Below are 21,490 nucleotides of genomic sequence, written 5' to 3' on the forward strand. Positions count from 1 at the left end.
TAAATTTTTTACTAGAATTGATTTTAGAAGTTATTCATTTATATTTTATTCATATATATGAATATTTTAAGAGTAATAGGGGTTTAGTTGTTTCATATCAAAGGTTGAAGGGGTGAGTGAGTAAAAAATAAAAAATAAATTCGAGTGTGCGAGCCGAATGTCAAAAAAGGGTGTAAGTAAGCACCCATCATTTTTTAGAAAGTAGGATACATTAGACGAATACCAACCAAACTAGCTAATGAAATGCAGGCCTCCATATCAATCCCTCGTACCTTAGGTGGTTAAGGCTTGGTCGGACGGGTTGTCACATGGTCGATTGCTACACGAAATAGAACCGGGTTCTTACTTAATGGCAGAGCTCGTAGAGGTTTCTACATGAATTAGAAACGACCAATACGTCCATCTAATTGGCCGAGGACGATTGACCGGGTTTTAAGAAGAAGAACGTAAAGGAGATAAATCATGGACGATAAATCGAATTAATTTTGCACCATTTTCTGCTTTATTTATGTGTACATAGACAATGACTTGGAGTTGATCCTCAGGTACACGTGTAAGAACCATCCAAGTTCATACAGTTTCCGCCGGTAAAACATACATGGGTGCCTTTGCATTCGTTGATATCTGAAAAGAAATTTAGGCGCCTCTAACAGCCGTATCGCACAGGTTGTAAATTAACCATACCATAAGACATCGCACCTACTGTGCTCACTCTTCATAACAAAAGAAAGTTTTCCCTCCACATTCTTAATTTCGATCCACCGCAATGAAATGCTTGAAAGTCTGACAATATGAGAAACAACTTTGCGGTATGTGGTTCGAACCATGCAACAATTCCAATATGAAATGAATTGAATTGCTGAATGTATGCATATATAGTCTCAAATATCGACACTACCGCTGAAATGTATAACGATCTGTGAAACGAATTAACGAGGGCTGTGTTTTCTTTGTTATTCACGGTCAGTAGAAGGCTGTACTCTCGTCAACCAGTCGACAGCAATCTGAGGAGGAGAGCGTTAACTACTATCTTTCAAAAAATATGGATTTGACGAGAATACTTATTTTTACGTAAAACCATCAATCTTATTAGATAACGCAAGTCGGCCTTTACGCTTTATTTTCACGACTCGCAGACGATCCTTATTGTTTGTCTCTCCAGTCAGCCTCAGGACTCAATTAGCTTTTGACAGTTCTTCGTGACAGATACGGTTACTTGATATTTGAGTAGATATGAGTAGAGAATATCGGAGAAGTATTATTGAATTGAATAGTAGTAGTATTTGACAGATAATTATAAGATACACATTTTCAAACTATCAAGCTGTAAAACCCCTATTTCATAACAGCTGGACGACTGGATGACTGGCCAACTGCGCTAACCGGGTGACTGGTCGACTACGAGACTGCACGACTAGGTGAATTATGGCGACGACGATGGCGATATCCCAGCCTTGTTTTCATACGAATGTAGGGTAATAAGAGCCTTTAAAATTACGTATAGGATGTTTGGAATTCTTGACCACGTTATATGAGAATTAACAGGAAAACAATCTTAATGGATGTGATAAGGAAAATTGACACAATTTTATCTCAAAAAAGAATCCTAACCTAAACTTTGTCAAAAATTGACTAGATTCAATCTCATGACATCATACCATCCTTTTTCGCTAGTCCTCATTTTCAGTCTTGTTGTGACAGACAAATGTACCTGCGCGTTTAAAGAATACTGGAGAGTTGAAGTCCTCCAATGTAAAATTGCCACATATTTTGTTTCTTGCATTATTCTATATAATCGAAACTTGTCCAATATGGTTACTGACTTAGGGAGCATCTCAAACTTTCGATAGTTGCTTCAATTAGGATCACTCGCGGAAGGGGGTGGGATGGAGGCCTCCCACGGATTCATCACGACTGCCGAACTATCGAGTTAATGCGGAGCAATAAAGATAACGTTGAATTGAATTGCAGTTTCAAATATATATATTACAAGCAGTAGATTTAACCGCCTCTCTTTTAGATGCTGTTGGTTTAGATATATTTGATTTTGTTTATAAAGTCTATTAGAGTTGAATAGGTTTTCCACTTGTAATTTTGCTAATCTATTCTTCAATTAAAAGTTTTGAACACTCGTGAGAATGTCTTATCTTTGTCTCGTGGTCTCTCATTAGTAAATCAATAGTTCCAACTTTGGCATGTGTCTAATCAAAGGGGGGGGGGTTAAAACCAATTAGACACTTATTCTAAATGAGGGAACTATTGACATTTTGAGATGCTCCCTAAGTCAGACTATGGGTGGTCCACGTGAAGCCAATTTGAGACATGTAGACCCTATACTTTACCGTAATAAAAACCAGAAATGTTAAATGAAGCAATTCATCTAATGATTTATTTTCGAAAATTCAATAAAGTTGAACGATACAGATCCCCTAGATCGAATATACTTTTAATCATTCAGCAAACGATGTGTAGGTACAACAAAAACAACCTACCCCTCGCAAGTATTTATGTACTGAACATTAGATATCATGTTAGGTAAACTCAGTTATCAATGTATACTTCACAAAACGTGTAACGCCTTTTCCTTCGTTCTATCATAGTTTGTTTTCTTGTTTTTAAATTTTTCATTGACCTCAGTGAATAGACCACCCAACGACTATACTCTTAGAACTATAGGCTCATAGTTTTTATGAGTTCTTCGTGGAACCTTGGGGTTCTTCAGCACCTAAAAGGGTTCTTCATCGTATAAAGGGGTTCTTGGGTGAGCGAAAGGTTCTTCAAAGAACCCGCAATTTCTATTCCATTAGAGGATCATAGTTACCCTCGTTTCTGAACAAATATTTATATCAGCACATTTTTAGAATAGGGAATCTTACAACATATACTCATGATTTTAAATCGTAATGATTTGGCCGGTAGATCAAAATATGAGGCCTAGATTTGTATACCACTGATCTGCAATCCACTCAGGCCAATTTTCAGATTTTTCTTCAATCACCACTTCAGGTAAAAGTTAGTCAATACATTCGAGACATTCATTTCCTGTTTTCACTACAGAATATTTCATGACAAAATCGCCATTCATCTCGTTATTAAGAATTCAATAGCTAAATACAAGTTTTAACTACTAAGTGATCATATGAAAACTTAGTGTTATGTACAATCTATAATTCATTTTCTTTGTCACATGGCGAAATTAGGCCAATAAGAAGAGAATTTAGGCCAACAAGACGTTTTCTTTGTCAATAGTAGGGTTATAGGAAACTGGAAATTCATATTCTAATACATCATTTCACCATTTTTATGATATTGAGACTGTTTCATTCATAGACACTAAGATTTTAAGTAGGTAATTTTGAAAATATCTTGCTCATTCCTTAAGATTTTTGTTTTTCACTCTTTAGGTTTCAACTATGAATAAAGGACTGGTATACTAGCTATCTAGGCTGTGCTACAAGATCAGCACAGTCACATGGATTCATACCTTAACAAGACAGAGTTTTTCCTTAGTGGATGCAAACTCTGGACATTTTGGACATTCGAGCATTGCAGTTCTTGAATACTTTCAAATCAGTTTTTAATTCGTGGATATTCCAGAAGTGTTACCTGGAGATATTCGGATGCGCTTTGTTTATGGATTACGTTGAACAAGACGCTTGTATCACTCACTTCATATCATTATAAAGCCTAAGTAAAATGGCTGTCAATGTATACTCATGTCAAATCTCTAGTCGTTAATATTTAAGTTCAAATTAGAGACACGTCTGACTTCAGTTCCCATTAAGTCTAAACGGTTTCGTGTCCATGAAATTGAGTAAAAAGTTAAAGAAGTTAAATGGAAACAATCATCGAAATAAAAAATTTAATGATTTAAAAGAATTAGAGGATTAAAACAGCATCTTTTAATTTCATTTATTTTATATATTTTAACTATAAAAATGAGTGAGAGTAAGGTATTAGAAATATTACACCTTATTTATAAAAAAAACATCTGTTTTAATGACTAAATTGAAAAAGAAACTAAACCTGAAAGCATATTAATTGATTTAATATTCTGTTGATTTTTATAAATAAGGTGTAATATATATATATATATATATATATATATATATATATATATATATATGGATATATATGGATATATATATATATATATATATATATATATATATATATATATATATATATATATATATATATATATATATATATATATATATATGGTTCCTTGAAATCATTAGAGATTATCCATATATTAAACTGCAATACTCCTAGAATCTGCTGAAATCACTAATCCGTTAGTATATAGGAATATAGGGGTTCATACCAAAGGTCACATATATATATATATATATATATATATATATATATATATATATATATATATATATATATATATATATATATATATATATATATTTTCCCTCTTCCAATCAGTGATGTAATGTGCATGAACTTCCGCCCAGTTGAATGAATACAGGCGGAATAAGCATTTTATTTTGATGTCCGTCAAATAACTTCAAATCATCCCTGGTTGTATAAATACCATTTGCTGATATCTCAAGCCTTTGACAAACTATTTCAAGATTCCGAGAATGCCCGCGCAGCATTTTCGTGAGTTAATATAAGTGCCGATTTAACAATTTCTAAATGTTTGCAAATTTGATACTACCAACATCATCTCGTAACGTAATAATGAATCTATCTGAATCAGCTCACCATCGTTCTCATACCATTCATCTGGAATAATTTCATTTTAAATATACACGCCATTCATAAAACAATCGATCTATATTAATGGAGGGTGATATTTCCCTAGCTAGTATTAAAATGGCTGCTAAATTATACTTGGGAGGTGTGCCTACTTGGCTGTAGGCATCTTGCATTGTGATTGCATGTTTTGGTAGTTCTGTCTAGTGTAGAGATACACCAACAGTTAGCATAAATGACGTCGTTCCAAGCTTTTTTGATTTTCACGCACGCTTCTCACTCTGATCATTCGTATTCTCACCAAAATCAGCATCATCGAGCCATTTCTGGCTAGATTTAATGTCGACTGATTTAAGGTGATAAAGTTTATTAGCTGGGTTGCCGTGTTTCCAACATTACCGAATTTATGCAATCTTCGCATCGTCCCCATCCTTCCCCGACAGGGATTCGAATCTGGTGGCATCGAGATTGCCACGCCGGTGCGAAACCCTGCCACACTAGACCGAGTGCGCAGCTACACGTGCAGCTTAAATGATGTCATTATCAGCCAATCAGATATCCCGTTTTATTTTAGCCCGAGTTTTCCGATTTATTGTTCTTCCGTGAAATTTATCTCAGCGATTATACAACGAGCAATCTGATTGGTGCGAATACCTGCCGAGGGAGGATGCATTGCCCTGGACAAATCGACAATCCTACCGCAAGTAGAATAAGTAACATTTGCGCTGAAAAACTTCCATAGCCAACTTCAAGTCTGCTCTTGCGACATTATCTTTCGGACAGTTGCTCTGGTTTTTCCGGTTTTTCTGGTTTTGTTTGTCAATCAACGCGAGTACTAGTGGAGGGTGGACCTTTTTGGCAAAAAAAGTTGTCGCTAACATTTAGAAAAATCATAGATCTTCCTTACGTTGCCCTTTGTCGGAGCATGCTGGTTGGAGTTGTAGCAATTCTTGATTGTTACGTTTTATCACGGTCACACAGATTTTACAGTAGGGGCACACCCGATACTCCGCAGATTCGATACTCCGACGCTGATAATTGTAGATATCAATTGTAGATACCTAATGCGCCAGTACACAGAGAATCTGACTATTTGTTGTAAACCAGTGATTCAACACTCATTCAATTCAATTAAATTTTGATTCAATATTTATTCCACGGAAAAGAAGTCAGTTGGAAATCAATCTGAACACGAGCCATAAAAGCAACTGGGATTCCACCTGGGACCGGCTAACCACGGAGGGATGTAAAGATTCCAGACGAGTGATAATGCACCAAATACATTTTACAAACTATTATACAAAGATATTTCAATCAATGCACTCGATCAATAATTGATCAAATGTTGATAACAGACAAGACTTTCAAACGAGCACAGATATATAAAAAATCGCTGCAAATCTGGACAAGGTGTTATACACCATCCTTCCAATATGAACTACAGTATCCACAAGTAGCAATTCGATAACGCTATTACATGTTTTAACCTATTATCGAGAAAGCGTACCTAACTAAGGACCTAACTTATATTTAGGGGCCTATAAGTAATTCATTTCCATGGGCATGATATTCAATTACGATTATTCGCATTCCTGGAGAGGTTGAACGACAAAACTAATATACTAATGGCATAACTGTTTACAATTTAACCGTAGGCCTATATGGGGGATAATTTGACAGCAATTTGCTATCCAAGTAGCGGCAGCATTCCCTATTTTACAGGCAAATAAATCACTGTTTGGGAAAGAAATAACTTTCAAAAATCTCGGAAATTACTTAGTAGTTAGATGTCTCCTGAAAGCGACCAACGTTTTTGAATAGGAACTCATCTCCAATTTGCTCTTTAAATCAATCCCCATTAAATTTGTTTTATTTCCAAGCAGTGATCCTTTCTTAAACTTTCATCAAATATTTACTCATCTGACGAAAGCCTATCATGTCTATGAAGAAAGGCAATTAATTTAATGTACGGTACCTCTAGGTGGCAATCATACTGACAAAAACATGGGTTGTTTGAAAATATATCAACACATTTAAAGTATTGACAACGTTTAAAAAAAGCAATAACTCGAAATTATTCAGACAAACCATTTGAAAACTGGATACTGTAAAGACTTAATGGATATTATATGACGCATGAGACCAATACCAAAATTTCAATCCAAAGATACACTGGCGATTATCGGAGTATCGACGAGTCGGAATATAGAAGTGCCGGGGTACCTATGCGTCGGAGTATCGAGGCGTCAGAGCATCGGGAGGTCCCGTTGCTATCGGTAATCTGGAAAAAGGAAGTGGACATTGGATTTTATGGATCTTATTCAATATAAGAATTGGCTTGTTAGTAAAAATCATCTTTTTATTGAAGACAAATGGAACCAGATGATACATGAAGTGAGAATACAGTACATCAACTGCAATACTTAATCCAGGTAAACTTTAATCATTATGAATTAAAAAGTCTCGTCTTAAATTAGGCCTATGGATATGCTGTTGACTTTCATTCACCACGGGTTTAATACATTACTATCATTTACTTCGTTATTGAGTTATAAGAGAAGTATTATTAGAGATGCTGCAAAATCAATTTTTAACATTTTAATGGATTGGTTATAGCTAGGATGAATTACTATCATCATTCCATGTAACTTTTATGTAGTTTTGGTCAAGGATATCAGATACATATTACAGATACATATACATTTACAAACAAAGATGGTTGTCAAACTCTGTATACTCACATGCTTCATATAAGATAAACGTTAAGCACAAAAAGAAACCATCGATGATATTTACCCATTAACCAACTGCATTTGTGTAATAATTAAACCCCTTACAGCATAGGGTATTAATGATTAAGGTGCACCAATCATCCTTTCTCAAAAGCGATAATTTTTTGCATCAAATATGAAAGTAAATACACCACCATTCACGACACTTGAAAACGCACGTTGGCAATCTATTCTGCGAAAATGTGAGGAATATAGAAAAAATTTTTGCACAAATAGGAGGTTTATAGAATTTCTATAGAAAATATAGCAAAATAGGAGACATGTGGTGATGGGATGTACTGTAATAATGATGGTGGAACGAGTGGCGAAAAAGATGATGGGTTTGATGGGGAGATGGTGACGATGGGATAAAGTGGGGTGATAGTCATGATATGATGATAATAGAGATGGGGATGATGATGATGCCATCATATTGACTAGTCATGTAGCGCCCTATTCATCCAGTTAACCAGTAAACAAGTCATCGGTCGTCCAATCGACGAGTGAAACAGTCCCTCAGTATACCTTTCACCTGTTCACAGTTGGCGGATCATCGAATCATATCAGAATAAAGAATCAAACCAAATGTATGCAATATATTCCTACATCATTGCACTATTACCCCGTATTCTACTCTTGGCCCAGGAGACTTACCTACACAGCGGTTAGTAAATTCGTCAAAGTAATACCCATTTCCACAAACCATGTCTAGATACAATAGAGAAAGTTTATGATTTGAAAAATACTTTTGCCAACCCTAAAGAATTGCTTTATGATTACCGTGAGCCAATTGAAATGCTATATTTTCAGCAATATTCTCGTTCGATTCGCGCAAGTAATAATGCAATTCCTGGTGGTACGGCTTTGGGATGACTTGTTTAATGATATTATCCTCTATGGTATAGGAGGCCTCGTAGATCCGAATCGACTGCGTTTGAAGATTTCTCATTGCGTAGAACGTCTCTCTACGGTTCATCGATACACCACTTCCAACGTAGATTAGGACTTTTTTGGCACCTTTTCGATGACCTTTCATTAACATATCAGTACGTGCCAGAGTAAGGGCTTCATTTGTTTTAGGATCAAAACCATTCCATAATAACTGTTTTACGTAGTCCATAGCGCAAGTTGAATTTGTGCATGTAGACAGCGACGTAAGAATCCCGAGCTTAGAAGAGTAGCTTGCAATTGATAAATGCACAAAATCAGGATCTATATAGAATTGATTGATTATATCTTCAGCTAAATCAATCAGTAATTCCCATTGGTTCTGATAGATCGCACTGGAAGAATCCATGAGGAAAGCCACATCAACCTTCACCATTTCTGGAATTAAGAAGGATGATCTTTGTCATAGCAAACTGCACTTCTCTTTCGGGTGCCCAACAATTCACTATATGTCCGTTAAGATCCGGAGCGAGGGGATATCATGTGTGATTTTCCTAAGAATATTTGATGAAAATAACGGTTCATGGTCCGACATTGCGCTTACCTTTACATTTATCGTCATGGCGAAGGCAAGCACATTCATACGAGCCTGGTGTGTTGTAGCATGCACCATTATTGGGACACGTCTTTGATCCAGTACACTCGTTAACGTCTGAAATTATGTAGTTAAACAGGTAATCATAATGAACGGATAGTCACAAAACACTCGACATCCCAACATACCAGGCATTTCCCGACATAGTTGCAATTTCTTTATAATGCTCTGGAAACTTTTTTTCTGTACAACTTTTCATATTCCGTGGTAGGAAAAGAAACAAGATTGGTTTTGTTGGTGCGCATAAACGAAAATTATAGCGCAAGATAAATTCTGTTCATTTCCTCTGAATTCAATTCCTTTTGCATTTTCCATGACCGAAGTCATAAATAATGCATGTGCCCTTATCAGGCACCGCACGCATTGCAATTTGTTAGGAGATGTTTCGTGTTTTCGTTCGTCAAGAAAATGGTCGAACCGCACGCTTGCTTCGTGTAGCAACTTAAGTCATAATGAAACTTGCGGACGATTCGGCAAATGAATACCTGAAATTTTTTCATAAGCAATAAGATCATTGGTCATTGGGGATAGTTTTCTATTTAACGTATCAATGGGAACAAGTCAATTCGATACTACGTATCTATGTCCCCGCGATAGCCAGTAGGGAATGAATGACCCCTGAAGACACTGATATTTGGTATAGAAAAATGATGAGTGTATCTAGGGATAACCATGCTATAAATATAATTTTCCTGCTATGAATGGTTATTTAAGAATTGAGTTTACAGGGTTTTAGGCAAAAGACGTCTACCAACCTTGACCTTTGACCCTAGAACTCCAAAATCACTAATCCACATCCTCTCCCCAGGGGTAATCATACTATGATATAGCATTGTTCTGTTATCAATGATTCTTCTTGAATCGTGTTAACAAGGTTTCATATGAATGATATCTAGTGACCTTGACCTTTTCCCCCAAAATCAATAGGGCACAGCCTCGCCCTAGGGGTAATCATGCGATGTAATATCATTGTATAGCTATCAACAGTTCTTTCTGAATCACATTCACGACACAAGGTTTCACATGAATGACCCAGCTATCAACGGTTCTTCTTGAATCACGTTCACAATGTTTTACATGAATGACCTGTAGTGACCTTGACCTCCTATGGGTAATCATACTGTGTAATATCATAGTCCTGCGATCAACGGTTCTTCTCGAGTCGCGTTCACAAGCTCATGCGGACGGACGGAAAGTCGGACGGACGGACGGAGGCGGATACCAAGTCCCCCGCTCGCGGCCTACGCCTTCTTTTATAAATAATGCACCAATGAATTGATTGTGTATTCACATTTCATTTCATTGTTTAACTGTGATTTAGTTATTTTGACGTAGTTAGTGAGGATGCTGATTCCTTTTTGTCCCCACGGCGCACGTTGGCCGATAACGTTCCGGCAAGAGTGCGTTACATTTATGACAGGAACCGAATCTGTCCGCGGGATGTCTGGCACATGTCGAGTATTGAGGTATATGACGAAGGTCATACTTTCCCTGATTGAATATTCTCGAAGAAATCCTCTTTTTGAATGACGCAGAGATCAATCTGAAGGTCGTCGGGTTTAATTATGAAGTTAGGGATAAGAAATAAACGAATGGCGAATCCTTTATCTAGTTCGGTGTCTGTATTTTCGACGCGAGATTAATTCGGCGAATACATTTAAAAAGATTCTAGCACACGTAGTCGGAGCGCAATAACGCTCGCCACATTGATTAGTGTGTTTCATTACTTAATAGTAGTCGAATCTGAGTGAAGATACATTTTTTTGTAAAAAATTAAGTGGATGAATAATAATCCCGGCGATTACAAGAGTGTTTTCTGTGAAACAACAGAAAACTCTTATAATGGTAATAATGATAAAAAATGGTAGTGGTAGCCAAATGTAACTCTTGATGTATCGGAGTTATATGATCATCTCTCTTTGCTCCAACAATCATCCGAGCAGGATTATTTTGTACAAGCTGCAACTTGCGTCGAAGTTCAACGGATGAGAGCAATGAGTTAGCATAATCTAATTTAGATATAACATAAGAATTAACAGCCATTTAACATGTAGCGGTGTCTAAAAATGTCAGATTGCACTACAGGCAATAAAAATATTTACTCAGACAGTACAAATGGGAAATAGCCTTTTTGCACACCTGCACGGCTCATACATAAGGCCAAAAATGATACCTTGTTCACATTTTCAAAATCCCCGAAAGTGACCTTGGAGGCAGGTGGTTTTTCCAATATAAAAAAAAAGAATATGATTTTTGGGAATATTATGGCCAGACAGATAGCCTTCCAATAGATATATTTGGAAGCATCAAAACATTGCCAATAACTAAAGCCAGCCTATAAAAAGCTCACAAGACACAAACTTTCATAAAGAACATATTCGTGGCATGTTAGCTTTACGTCGTAATACATGCAAACATATTCAAATATTTTACAATCAGACAGAATTTGAGTTTCTACCTCGGTACTTGGAGGGGATGTTACATCAATAGTAAGTTTATCTTCAGTTTTCTCGTATAGGTCATTTCTTATATCACGATATGCGTTATATACACAAAGGAAATACAATTGGGACTCTACGTGATTTTTATTACACATACTACAGACACGCAATGCAAACGGCGAACTTCTACACCTTCTTTATTCTACATTAAGAGATGGCTGAACTTTTTCACAGCACTCATAGTTTTTGAGTCTCTATACTGCCCTTAATCCATGATTGGAACCGTAGTTGGATTATATATTTTACTATGAGGTTTATGCGAAAACGCATGAATTAAAGTGTTTACAAATGAGGCTACCTATTGCATTGCTAGATGCGTTAGCAAGGATATCGTATGGCCAAAATCTAAATATTCATTCATTTCTATACCTAAATATCAGTATAAATTCACATTTGCAATAGTTTGAACTGAAAGTTGGTCACTGGAGCAGATTTGTTTCTGAAGTGCATTATTTTGGACTTTTCATGATTAACAGTCAGTTTCCATTTTCATACCATTGCATATTAAGTTCATCTATAAGAAAATGTAACCAGTGTTCATCTTCTGCTATAAGGACAATATCATCAGCATAGAGAGATTCAATTTCTGAGGCTAACACATCCAGTTACAACGAAAAAAAAAGTGTTGGCCATAGGCAGTCCCTTGTCTTACACCTGATTATACCTGATTATAATGTACACGGAAAACGATCTGACAATTGCCCATTTATTCTGACCCGTACATCGTTTCTTTCTTTTCATTTTATTGTAACTTTGTACAAAGTACAGTATACAAATAACATTCAATACAATAATATAGTGGCAATACATACATAAAAAGCAGTGAATGGTGTAATAATTTAGGCGGATACATCATGGAGGTTCAAAGGCTGCTTATTTGCAATAGACCATGCAATTTGGTGTAGACCGGTTTAGATGTAGTAAATATTTACAAAAACACAGGTGTTTCTCTAAAATAAAAGTTGATTCACAACCCCATATTTCACATGCACGTGTAAGGATTGGCTCGACCATAGCGTCAAAAAGTTCTAAACCTGTGTCTGTATCTAAAGAGTACTGTTTGACTTTTTTCAAAACACGAAATAGAGCCTTGTTATGAAATGAGTATATTTAATTATAGGGGCAACATAGAGGCGTGTTTGTTTGTAGCATTATTACTATATATATATATCTTAATCAATAATTAATATCTGTCTGACACTGCTTGTCGTTGAGTGATCTTTGATGACTGTTTGGACAGGTGTTATCACAGTTCCTACACCTGTCCTGACATGTGCGAGATGACCGCTCAACCAGGGGTATAAATATAAGGGGCTTTAGTTTAAGGGAAGCGGAGTTTTAGATAGAAAGTCAGATTCGGGGCTCCTCGAGCTTCGACATATCTATGGGTCGACTATAGTCGTGAGGTCGTGTGTATATCAATAAATACAGATCGTGAATCAATCGTGGATTACCAGTTATATACTACTACATTCTGGGTCGCTCGGTGAAGTTATCGACGCGACGGATCAGGCGGATAAGGAATCAGATTAGACACCACAATTATCTGATTTCTTTCATTTTGCAAATGTACCAGTAAAATTAGATAATATTCATCAGTAGAAAAATTCGTCAACGACTTCGACTTCTTGTTGGTGTGTAAAAAAGTTGGTTTTAATCTCAATTTTCTTTTTTGGAATATTAGTATTTTAGTTTTTGTTGTGTTGATTTTCAATTTCCATAGGCAATAATAATCAGACAAAGAATTGAGTGCTTATTGCAGGCCCTCCATCGAGTCAGATGAAATAAGGCTATCATCTGCACAAAGCACTAAAAGTCTCAACCAGAAATTTACTTCATCACTATTATCAATACATACACTCTGGCGGCCTTGACCCAATGGAAAGTTATCAAGGTCGTTTACATTTAGACTAAAATGAAATTGGGTTAAATTATCTCCCTGCTTGAGACCAAAATGACTATGAAAGAACTCGGAATTCCTTCCGTTAGTCGAAACCCAACATTTAACAGACGTGTACATTTCTACTACGATATTGTAAAATTTACGTGGTTATCTAATTTTTTCATATTGTTTTTCTCCAGATTTTATCAAACGCTTTTTTTCAAAATCTATAGATACACAGTATAATTTGCGATTCTCACCCAAAAACATGTCGACAACTGATTTCAGTGTAAATATATATGGTAGGTAACCCCATGTTTCTTGCGGAAGCCGGTTTGAATAAGATTTAACAACTAGTTGCACTCTGCTACCATACCAGTAAATAGGCTAGTTTGCCTAACAGCTCGTTAGCTCAATGCCCTGGTAGTTATCTGGGCAATTAGGACCCCTTTGTTTTTAAAAAGCGGAATTATTTTTGATAATCCCCAGTAAATTCCTGAGTCCAAGATACGAGTAAATAAGGTAGTGAGAACAGGTGATAAATTATTTGCAACTGATTTAAGCATTTCGTTGATTATCTCATCGGGTCCGGGTGACTTATTTTTTTTGTTTTTTCGATCGCAGTTATAACCACTTTTTCAGTTAGGTCTCCATTAAATGCATCAAAATTCAGCGTTGGAACATCGAAATTCAAATGTCCCTGTGAGGGTTCAGTATAATAATGAATGGGTTTTTTATTTAGTGTATTAAAACGGTTAACCAAGTCGTCAAAACTTGCTTCGCATACTTTTAATAATTCTAAGGAAGTTTCTTTTTATACCGAATTCATTAAGTTTGTACAGAAGGTACGAGCGATCCACACAATCGAATGCTTTAGCAAAATCGACACAACAAATAGACGTAGGACGATTTTCTAAAAGCCTGTTTTTACAATGGATGTTAGGCTATAGATATGATCAAGGTATGGTCACCTTTTCCGACAACCATTTTGTTAGTCAGTCAATTCACCGTTCAAATTTGAATAAAACGTCGGACGATTATTTATATTGGAACTGAAAAGCTTTTCCCCGTTTGAGCTAAGGCTAATATCTCAATATATTCAAACGGTGTAAGTTCGTATTTACCTTGTTTATGAATAGGATGCAAAATACTCCGGTTCCAAATCGATGAAACTTTACCGGCACGAAGAACCTTTGTGAACAACCAAATATTGCTAACGCTTGTGTTATCATTAGCAGCTGGGTTGTATAATTTTTCAAACTCATGTTTCCATTTCTTTATGATGTCATTTTTGTTTTCTGAAATTGTGCCGTTTTCCATTCTTACAGCTCAGCGTTATCTCTATGTCCAGGCCCTGGCTTCTTATTATGGTTCGAAAATTCCGTTGGGTTGCTGGCCTGCAAGTGGTCTATTTCATTCAATTTCTGGAATTAACGTTTTGAATATCGAAAACGCTTTTCAAAATAGCTTTTGATTATTTTTAAACTCATTTCGAAGTTTTGATTTTTCACTCGAATTGCCTTAACTTGATAAACCGTTTTTCGGCCTGAAAACACACGTTTCGAAATCGCAATAGTTCATCGGTCCACCATGGGGCTTTTTACTTCGAAGTCTTTTTATGGAAAGAAACCTTAACATATCTATGCGGTAGGTGCGGTAGGGATCCGGTATCGTCATATCGCTGAATCTCGGAACCGCAGAATTTCTTAATTTTCACTATGGATAAAAATCGGGTTTTCCTGCGGCGATCGTTCCTTTCGTGGTTTCCAAACGTCATTTTGTAATTACTATTCTAATATGATGATTTTTATCCAATTAGTACTGTCAAAAATACCCGGTATTCTAGCCGTCAACAACCTTGGATGTCTAATGGGTTACTTATTTCTCTTTTGCATAAAAACTTGTTGTATAAACGATTCAAATTACGTACAACCCGGCAGTTAAAAGAAAGATATTTTTAATTTAGAAATTTATTCAACAAGCCATTGGGTATTGCTAAGAAAAATTATTACATCAAAAAAGTAAGTGGTGATATGGAACAAACTTGGCAAAAAAATTGATAATATTCTAGGTAAAAGCAAAGATCAAAATTACCCTGACTATTTCAAAAACGGTGTTACAGTCATTCAGGACGATCAAAATGTTGCAAATGCCTTTAATGAATATTTTGTGTCAATTGGGCCCCAATTGGCAGAAAATATCCTGATTCATCCAAACATTTTACTGAGTATTTTAGTAACATGAACGATTAGAGTTTATTTCTATATCCAAGCCTGAGTAAAGAAATAGAGAAACTAGCCAAATCTATGAAATGCAAAAGCACATGTGGTTCTGATGGAATTAGTCAAATGTTTCTGAAATCAGTCATTGATTTGATATAAACTCAACGGATGTTTGTTTCCCTCGCAACCTTTCAAGCGCAGCACCCGGATGATAGTCATATATTTCCTGAAATATAAATATCAATGATATTGAGAAAAATTGATAATGTAACAAAATCGATTACGTTTTGCAATGACGCATACTCGTTGCAGCGAGTAAATATGAACCCTTTACGACAGTACATGCATAAGTTCCAAATACATTTGTCGATAGAAAAGACAAACGAAGTTAAAAGTGGGATTTGATTTAGAAAAATACGAACCTTTTTAACGGTTTTCAGCCTTTTCGCATCCTCTCTCAAAATCCTTGGTAATACCCGAAGCTCTGCTATTATCATCATATCTGAAAATCAGTGAATGTATAAATTAAAAATGATTATCTTCTATCAAAATATAGTCACACATTTTTAAGGTCATGAATCAAGATTAACTGACCTGTTTGTGCAATTTTGAAGCGACACGATTGCCAAATGTACAGACTTTGTACATTTCTTTAATTTCTTTCCGCCATAGGTATGAGATTGGAAAAGATATTTCGCACCGCGCTCACAATATGGTCAACTTCCATGGAACAGTTACTATAACAAATACAAAAGTGATGGGAAAGTTTCAAACAATAAACGTCAGATCCGATTCTGAGTCACTCGACTTTATGGCCTCTATAACGAATATCATCACAAATGTTATATTTATTCATAAAATGGTACTTACCAGAGTTAATTAATTTCCGAGCCCCAAATATTTCATCGTACAAAAACATTGAGAAGAACGAGTCAATAAACTATACACTGAACAACGTTTGTGTGTCGTGGTGGCAGATAATTATATAATTGTGAGTTGCGTGAACAAGGGAATAATTGCATGATCATGTACACATGGCCCTACAGGCTCGAAACTACAATAGTACGATAATAATTAGGCCGAAAGCATTACGTTACTTTAAATGTTGACTACACTCTATGTTTTAATTCAACAAAAAATTTACGATGACTTTAACTGAGTGTTCTTTTTTTAAATAGCCGAAAATACAAACAATTTTCATTTTTGAGTTGCATAAGAACTTCGAATTTGATAGGATTTACTAAATTCTTAATTGACAATTGTAACCACTTTATAGTTCTTGTCAAGAACCCTAATGTCTTGAAGAACCTCAATCTCCATTTCACGTTGCTAAAGCCTCACCATGAACCCCTGGGTTCTTCGAACAACCCCTGAAGAACCCTTTGTTCTAAGAGTGTAATACTACAGCTAGAGCCGACGATAATCCGTCAATGACGGTATGTTTTCGCGACGTACGAATGCTGGTGTATAAGGCCAGAACAAACAGCAAGGACCCACAACTGCGTATAGTAGAAGATCTTCCGAAAGAAGTTAGATACAGAAGGCGCTTATTGTTCGAGCGGATGAACTACCAAAAAGCGAATAACCCATCCCTTAACGCGTTTGAAATCTTCGATAAATTGATCGTTGGCTCTAATACTTTCAAAGTGATCAATGGAGAGATCACGCAGATAAACATTCGCCCCTATGAACTAAACCTTAATCCAGAAAAGAAAAGCGCGGATTAACCAGCGGCCACATAGGACACATAAACCTATCAACTTAATATACTGTCATGGAACGTACGTCTAAGTGATTATAAGTGGGAAACTCCGGACTTTCGTAATTTAACAGCAAATGCAGATATAATTAGTTTCACGGAAAAGTGGGCTCTAAAAGACAAGGAACAGTTTCTTGATGGTTATTCTAGCATAAAAATCTTGTTACGTTTTTGCTGCAAAATATTTTTTGGACCTTTTTTGATAGGGGCACACTTGAATTTTCAAGGGGGTGGACCGGTCCACCCCTGGATCCGCCCTTGACTAGGATCAAAAAACGTAAAGCAAAGAGAAATTCTGTTGGCATAGCAGTCTTTTACAAGAATGAACTGAAGGATGACATTCAGAAATTCAAAAACTCACATCCTGATATCTTATGGGTTAAACTCTGTAAAAAATACATAAATTCGGAAATCCGATTTGTATATATGTAATGTATACGTTATGCCACGTCTCGGCGTGATATAGATGATGTTAGCATTTTTCAAGCGATAGAAAATGATATGGCCACTATATTGACCCTAATGCATATATCTTTGCGGCGATTTAAATGCAAGAACATTGGACTTAGATGAGAATGTCAGCCGTGGATTCAGCAGATGGGCTTCATATATTTAATACCGATTTATTTCTAAATCATGACTATTTAAATGTGAAAAGAGTATCCTGTGATAGGAAAATGAATACCAATGTTCGCAGAACTATAAAACTATGCCCACTCGGGGGCTGTTTATCCTAGATGGTAGGGCATTCAACGATATGAATACTGGTAATTTTACATGTGTAAACACTAATCGACATAGTGTAGTTGATAATGTGTTACTAAATGAACAATCCATAGATTTGCTGAATGCTTTTGAGGTTTTACCAAACACTGTGTTAAACACTGTCAGATCACTCTGACATTAAAACTAGGCTATCTATTTCTTCAAAAAGACAGCTATCCAATACCAGGCAGTGGAGTCATAAAGTGAATGGGATGAAAACAAACGGCAACAACATTTAATCAATTTACGATCATGAATCTGAAGATATGGTAAATAATCTGGTATTATCTGAACAAAACCAAAAATAGGTCGACGATGCTGTGTCATGTTCGGTTCCGTACATTCGTCGCAAATAGGGTCGAGGTCATCCGAGACGGGTCCGATATCAGCCACTGGAACCACGTCTCCTCGCAGGGGAATCCAGCGGAAATTGCTTCACGCGGACTACAGCTTAACGATAGTCATCGCCTGGACCAGTGGCTGAGAGGCCCAGACTTTCTTCATCAGACTCGTAGCGATGGTAGTTGGCGTTCACCCATCACCGAGTGGTCGTTACCGATTGAGGATCCTGAGTTAAAGATATCTAGCAATGGATGCGCTTGTACAGTGATCGCCAATCATCCCGTGGAATATCTGCTCTAACGCTTCCCGAGTTGGTCTGAAATTAAGAGAATGGGTGCGATCGTAATGTCAGCTATTGACAAGTCTAAGGGCGGCCGATGCGACGATAGTCCTGCTGAGATAGGACTCGATCAACTGGAAGCATCCGAGAAATTCATCGTCAAGGGTGTACAGCGTCAGCACTTGTCAAACGAGATCGCAGAACTGTCGAAAGAGGAGAAATGCCTCAGCAAGGCTAATCCCATTGCGAAACTGGACCCGTTCTTAGACGAAGGGACAGTTCGAGTCGGTGGACGGTTAGCACGAGCTGCAATCCCGTATGACGCGAAGCACCCGGCCATTCCGAAAGAATCGACAATCACGGTGCGACTAATAGAACACGCTCATATACAGGTCGGCCACCTCGGTACGGAATCCGTCCTTAGCGAACTCCCTAGGATGGGCTATTGGCTGTTGCCGGCTTGTAAGCTCATCGAAATCGCTGTGTATCACTGCGTTTGTTGCCGGAAGTATCAGGGCCGCCTCATCAGCCAAAGATGGCGGACTTGCCGAATGAGCAGGTAACGCCTAACAAGCCACTGGTTGCGCGGATCGGAGTCGACTATTTCGGTCCTTTCGAAATAAAAATCGGTAGAAGTGTGGTCAAACGTGCATCCAGAACCTAAACCAGCAGGAGATAACTCTGCAAGCAGCGCGGAATCGAATAGAGCTTTAACCCCCCGCTGGGGTCCCATCACGGCGGCGTTTGAGAACGTCACATAAGATCTGTACGAAAAGTCTTACATTCGCGCGATGAATCGTTTCGTACCCTGTTTTGTGAAGTCGAGGTCATTCTCTACAGTCAGCCAAGTATGCGGGTCTCCCACGACCCTAATGATTTGGAAGCGTTATTCCCGAATCATCTTTGTGCGCAAAACCAGGGCAAAACATGACCTCCGGGTTTTTTTCGAAATCCGAAAATTACCCGAGGTGCTACTGGCGCCAAGTGCTATACCTGGCAGATGTGTTTTGGCACCGGTGGCTGAAGGAATACGTGTCGCTACTTAAGTCACGCCAAAAGTGGTTATCAAAGCGTTGGAATGTTTCGTCGGTGATTTCGTCTTGCTCGCAGACAGCAACACCAGGAATAGCTGGGCAATGGGAAAGGTCGTGAAGACATTCCCTGATAAAAAGGGCTTCGTGCGATCGGTCACTGTCAAAACCACCAGCAACGAGTTGGTGCGGCCGATAGATAAATTGGTCCTACTCCTGGAGGCAGACGGTCAACCATAAACTTGCGTGTAGTGATTGTAGTTCGGAGGTCAAGTCATCTCTTATGTTAAACTGTGAGAATGTTAGTTTCGTTTGAGCCGTTTTAGAGATTTATACCTATAGGTTTATTATGTAAAATTGTAATAGGCATTTCAATTTTGGAGGCAGGTGTAAAGGTCCGACCCGGTGAGCCCTACGGTACTGCGTACTACTACGTATTTCGGTCCGCTAGTGCTACGGTCCGCTCCGTGTTCCCTTTATGTGTTGAACGTCGTGTGGAGAAAAATCGGCCACGTAGCAGATTATAGTTTAGTTGTGGACTCGGTTCTTAATTTTTGTCCACTCAGTTTTGTATACGTTTGCCGTGTAGATATCTTTAGTAGGCTGCCACAGTCTGGTAGGTTTGATATATTTTGTACTTTCAATTTCAATTTGTCCTAAATTTATCGTGATTTTTAGATTTTTGTTCCGTCGTTTTGTAGTCGACCGCGTGTTCTTGTTGTACGTCGATATTGCAACAGCTTGGCTTGTGCTGATTTGTGTGATTAAAGCCTGATTCTTCTTCAAGTGACCCGTGAATTGTCGTTTTTTCGTTTGTCTATCTATTTCAATTTTACTTAATAATAGTAGGAAAGTTTTCAGCGTACTGCGATCTGTAAAAGTTATACTGTGCGTGTACTAGAACGCTACATGAACGCTTAGTAATTTTCAAGAAAATGCCAAACTTTCGGGCAATAAACGACAAAATAAATTTCGTGATATCTTTATACGGAAATAAACAACTTAAATCAGAGAATTGGCCTATGTAAAGTGCTATTTCAAAAATGTATGAGTGGCACTATTTTAAGCGCGGACTAATACAAATTTACTTTTAGACAGGGGCGACGCAACTTAAGAGTTTCAATTTTTTATTTCGGCAATATTTGATTAACCCAGGAAGAAAGACACTAAATATTTGGATGTATATATGAAAGCTGTTGGTACTGGAGTGTGTAATGGGTAGTGTAGTGTGATCTGTGTGCATTTGTGGCCAGCACACAGATCACATTGTTCATTAGGGTTTGGTCCAGGACTCGCGAGATTTTCAACAACACGGAAGTAACGTGTAATAAATGATGACTTGAATTGCATGACTACCTACCACCCCTCATTATTGTTGGAAAACTAAACGTTCCGCACTGACTAAAAATTAGTAATAAAATTTTAGAAATGGCCAGAATTTTAACTTAGGTTCTATCTCATTTTTATTTTACAATTGCGATTGGTATAATTTTCTTTAACGGCCGTTAAGGCTTCATGTTTCGTCTGCAATTCACTGCAAATAGTTACGCAACTACGCACATTGCAGCGTTTTTGGCAGCTGTACACTCAATCGGCACCGTTCGTGACTAGCTTCACTGCGGAATTATCATTCATTAACATCGCCATGTCATCAACTTATATTGTGCCTTAGAACCCCCGAACC

At 37.3% G+C, this 21,490-nt stretch overlaps 1 protein-coding gene and 1 long non-coding RNA gene across 2 annotated transcripts in view; both read right to left on the reverse strand.

Annotated features, from left to right (window-relative positions):
• Nucleotides 1–479: 479 nt before the first annotated feature.
• LOC141898669 (uncharacterized) overlaps nt 480–21,490 on the reverse strand; it is a 127,171-nt gene continuing 106,160 nt past the window's right edge. The window contains exons 15-18 of the mRNA XM_074784704.1: nt 8,974–9,081; nt 8,262–8,807; nt 8,136–8,189; nt 480–624 (exon numbers count right to left, since the gene is read on the reverse strand). Of these exons, the coding sequence (XP_074640805.1) occupies nt 542–624; nt 8,136–8,189; nt 8,262–8,807; nt 8,974–9,081 (791 nt within the window). The 3' untranslated portion in view covers nt 480–541. The remainder of the gene's footprint in view (nt 625–8,135; nt 8,190–8,261; nt 8,808–8,973; nt 9,082–21,490) is intronic.
• LOC141898266 (uncharacterized) lies at nt 15,737–16,361 on the reverse strand. The gene is made up of 3 exons (XR_012618541.1): nt 16,224–16,361; nt 16,052–16,131; nt 15,737–15,855 (listed from the first exon to the last, which is right to left on the reverse strand). It is a non-coding gene; the product is annotated as an uncharacterized LOC141898266 (long non-coding RNA).

This window comes from Tubulanus polymorphus, chromosome 2 (genome assembly GCF_964204645.1).
Source record: "Tubulanus polymorphus chromosome 2, tnTubPoly1.2, whole genome shotgun sequence".
NCBI lineage: Eukaryota > Metazoa > Nemertea > Palaeonemertea > Tubulaniformes > Tubulanidae > Tubulanus > Tubulanus polymorphus.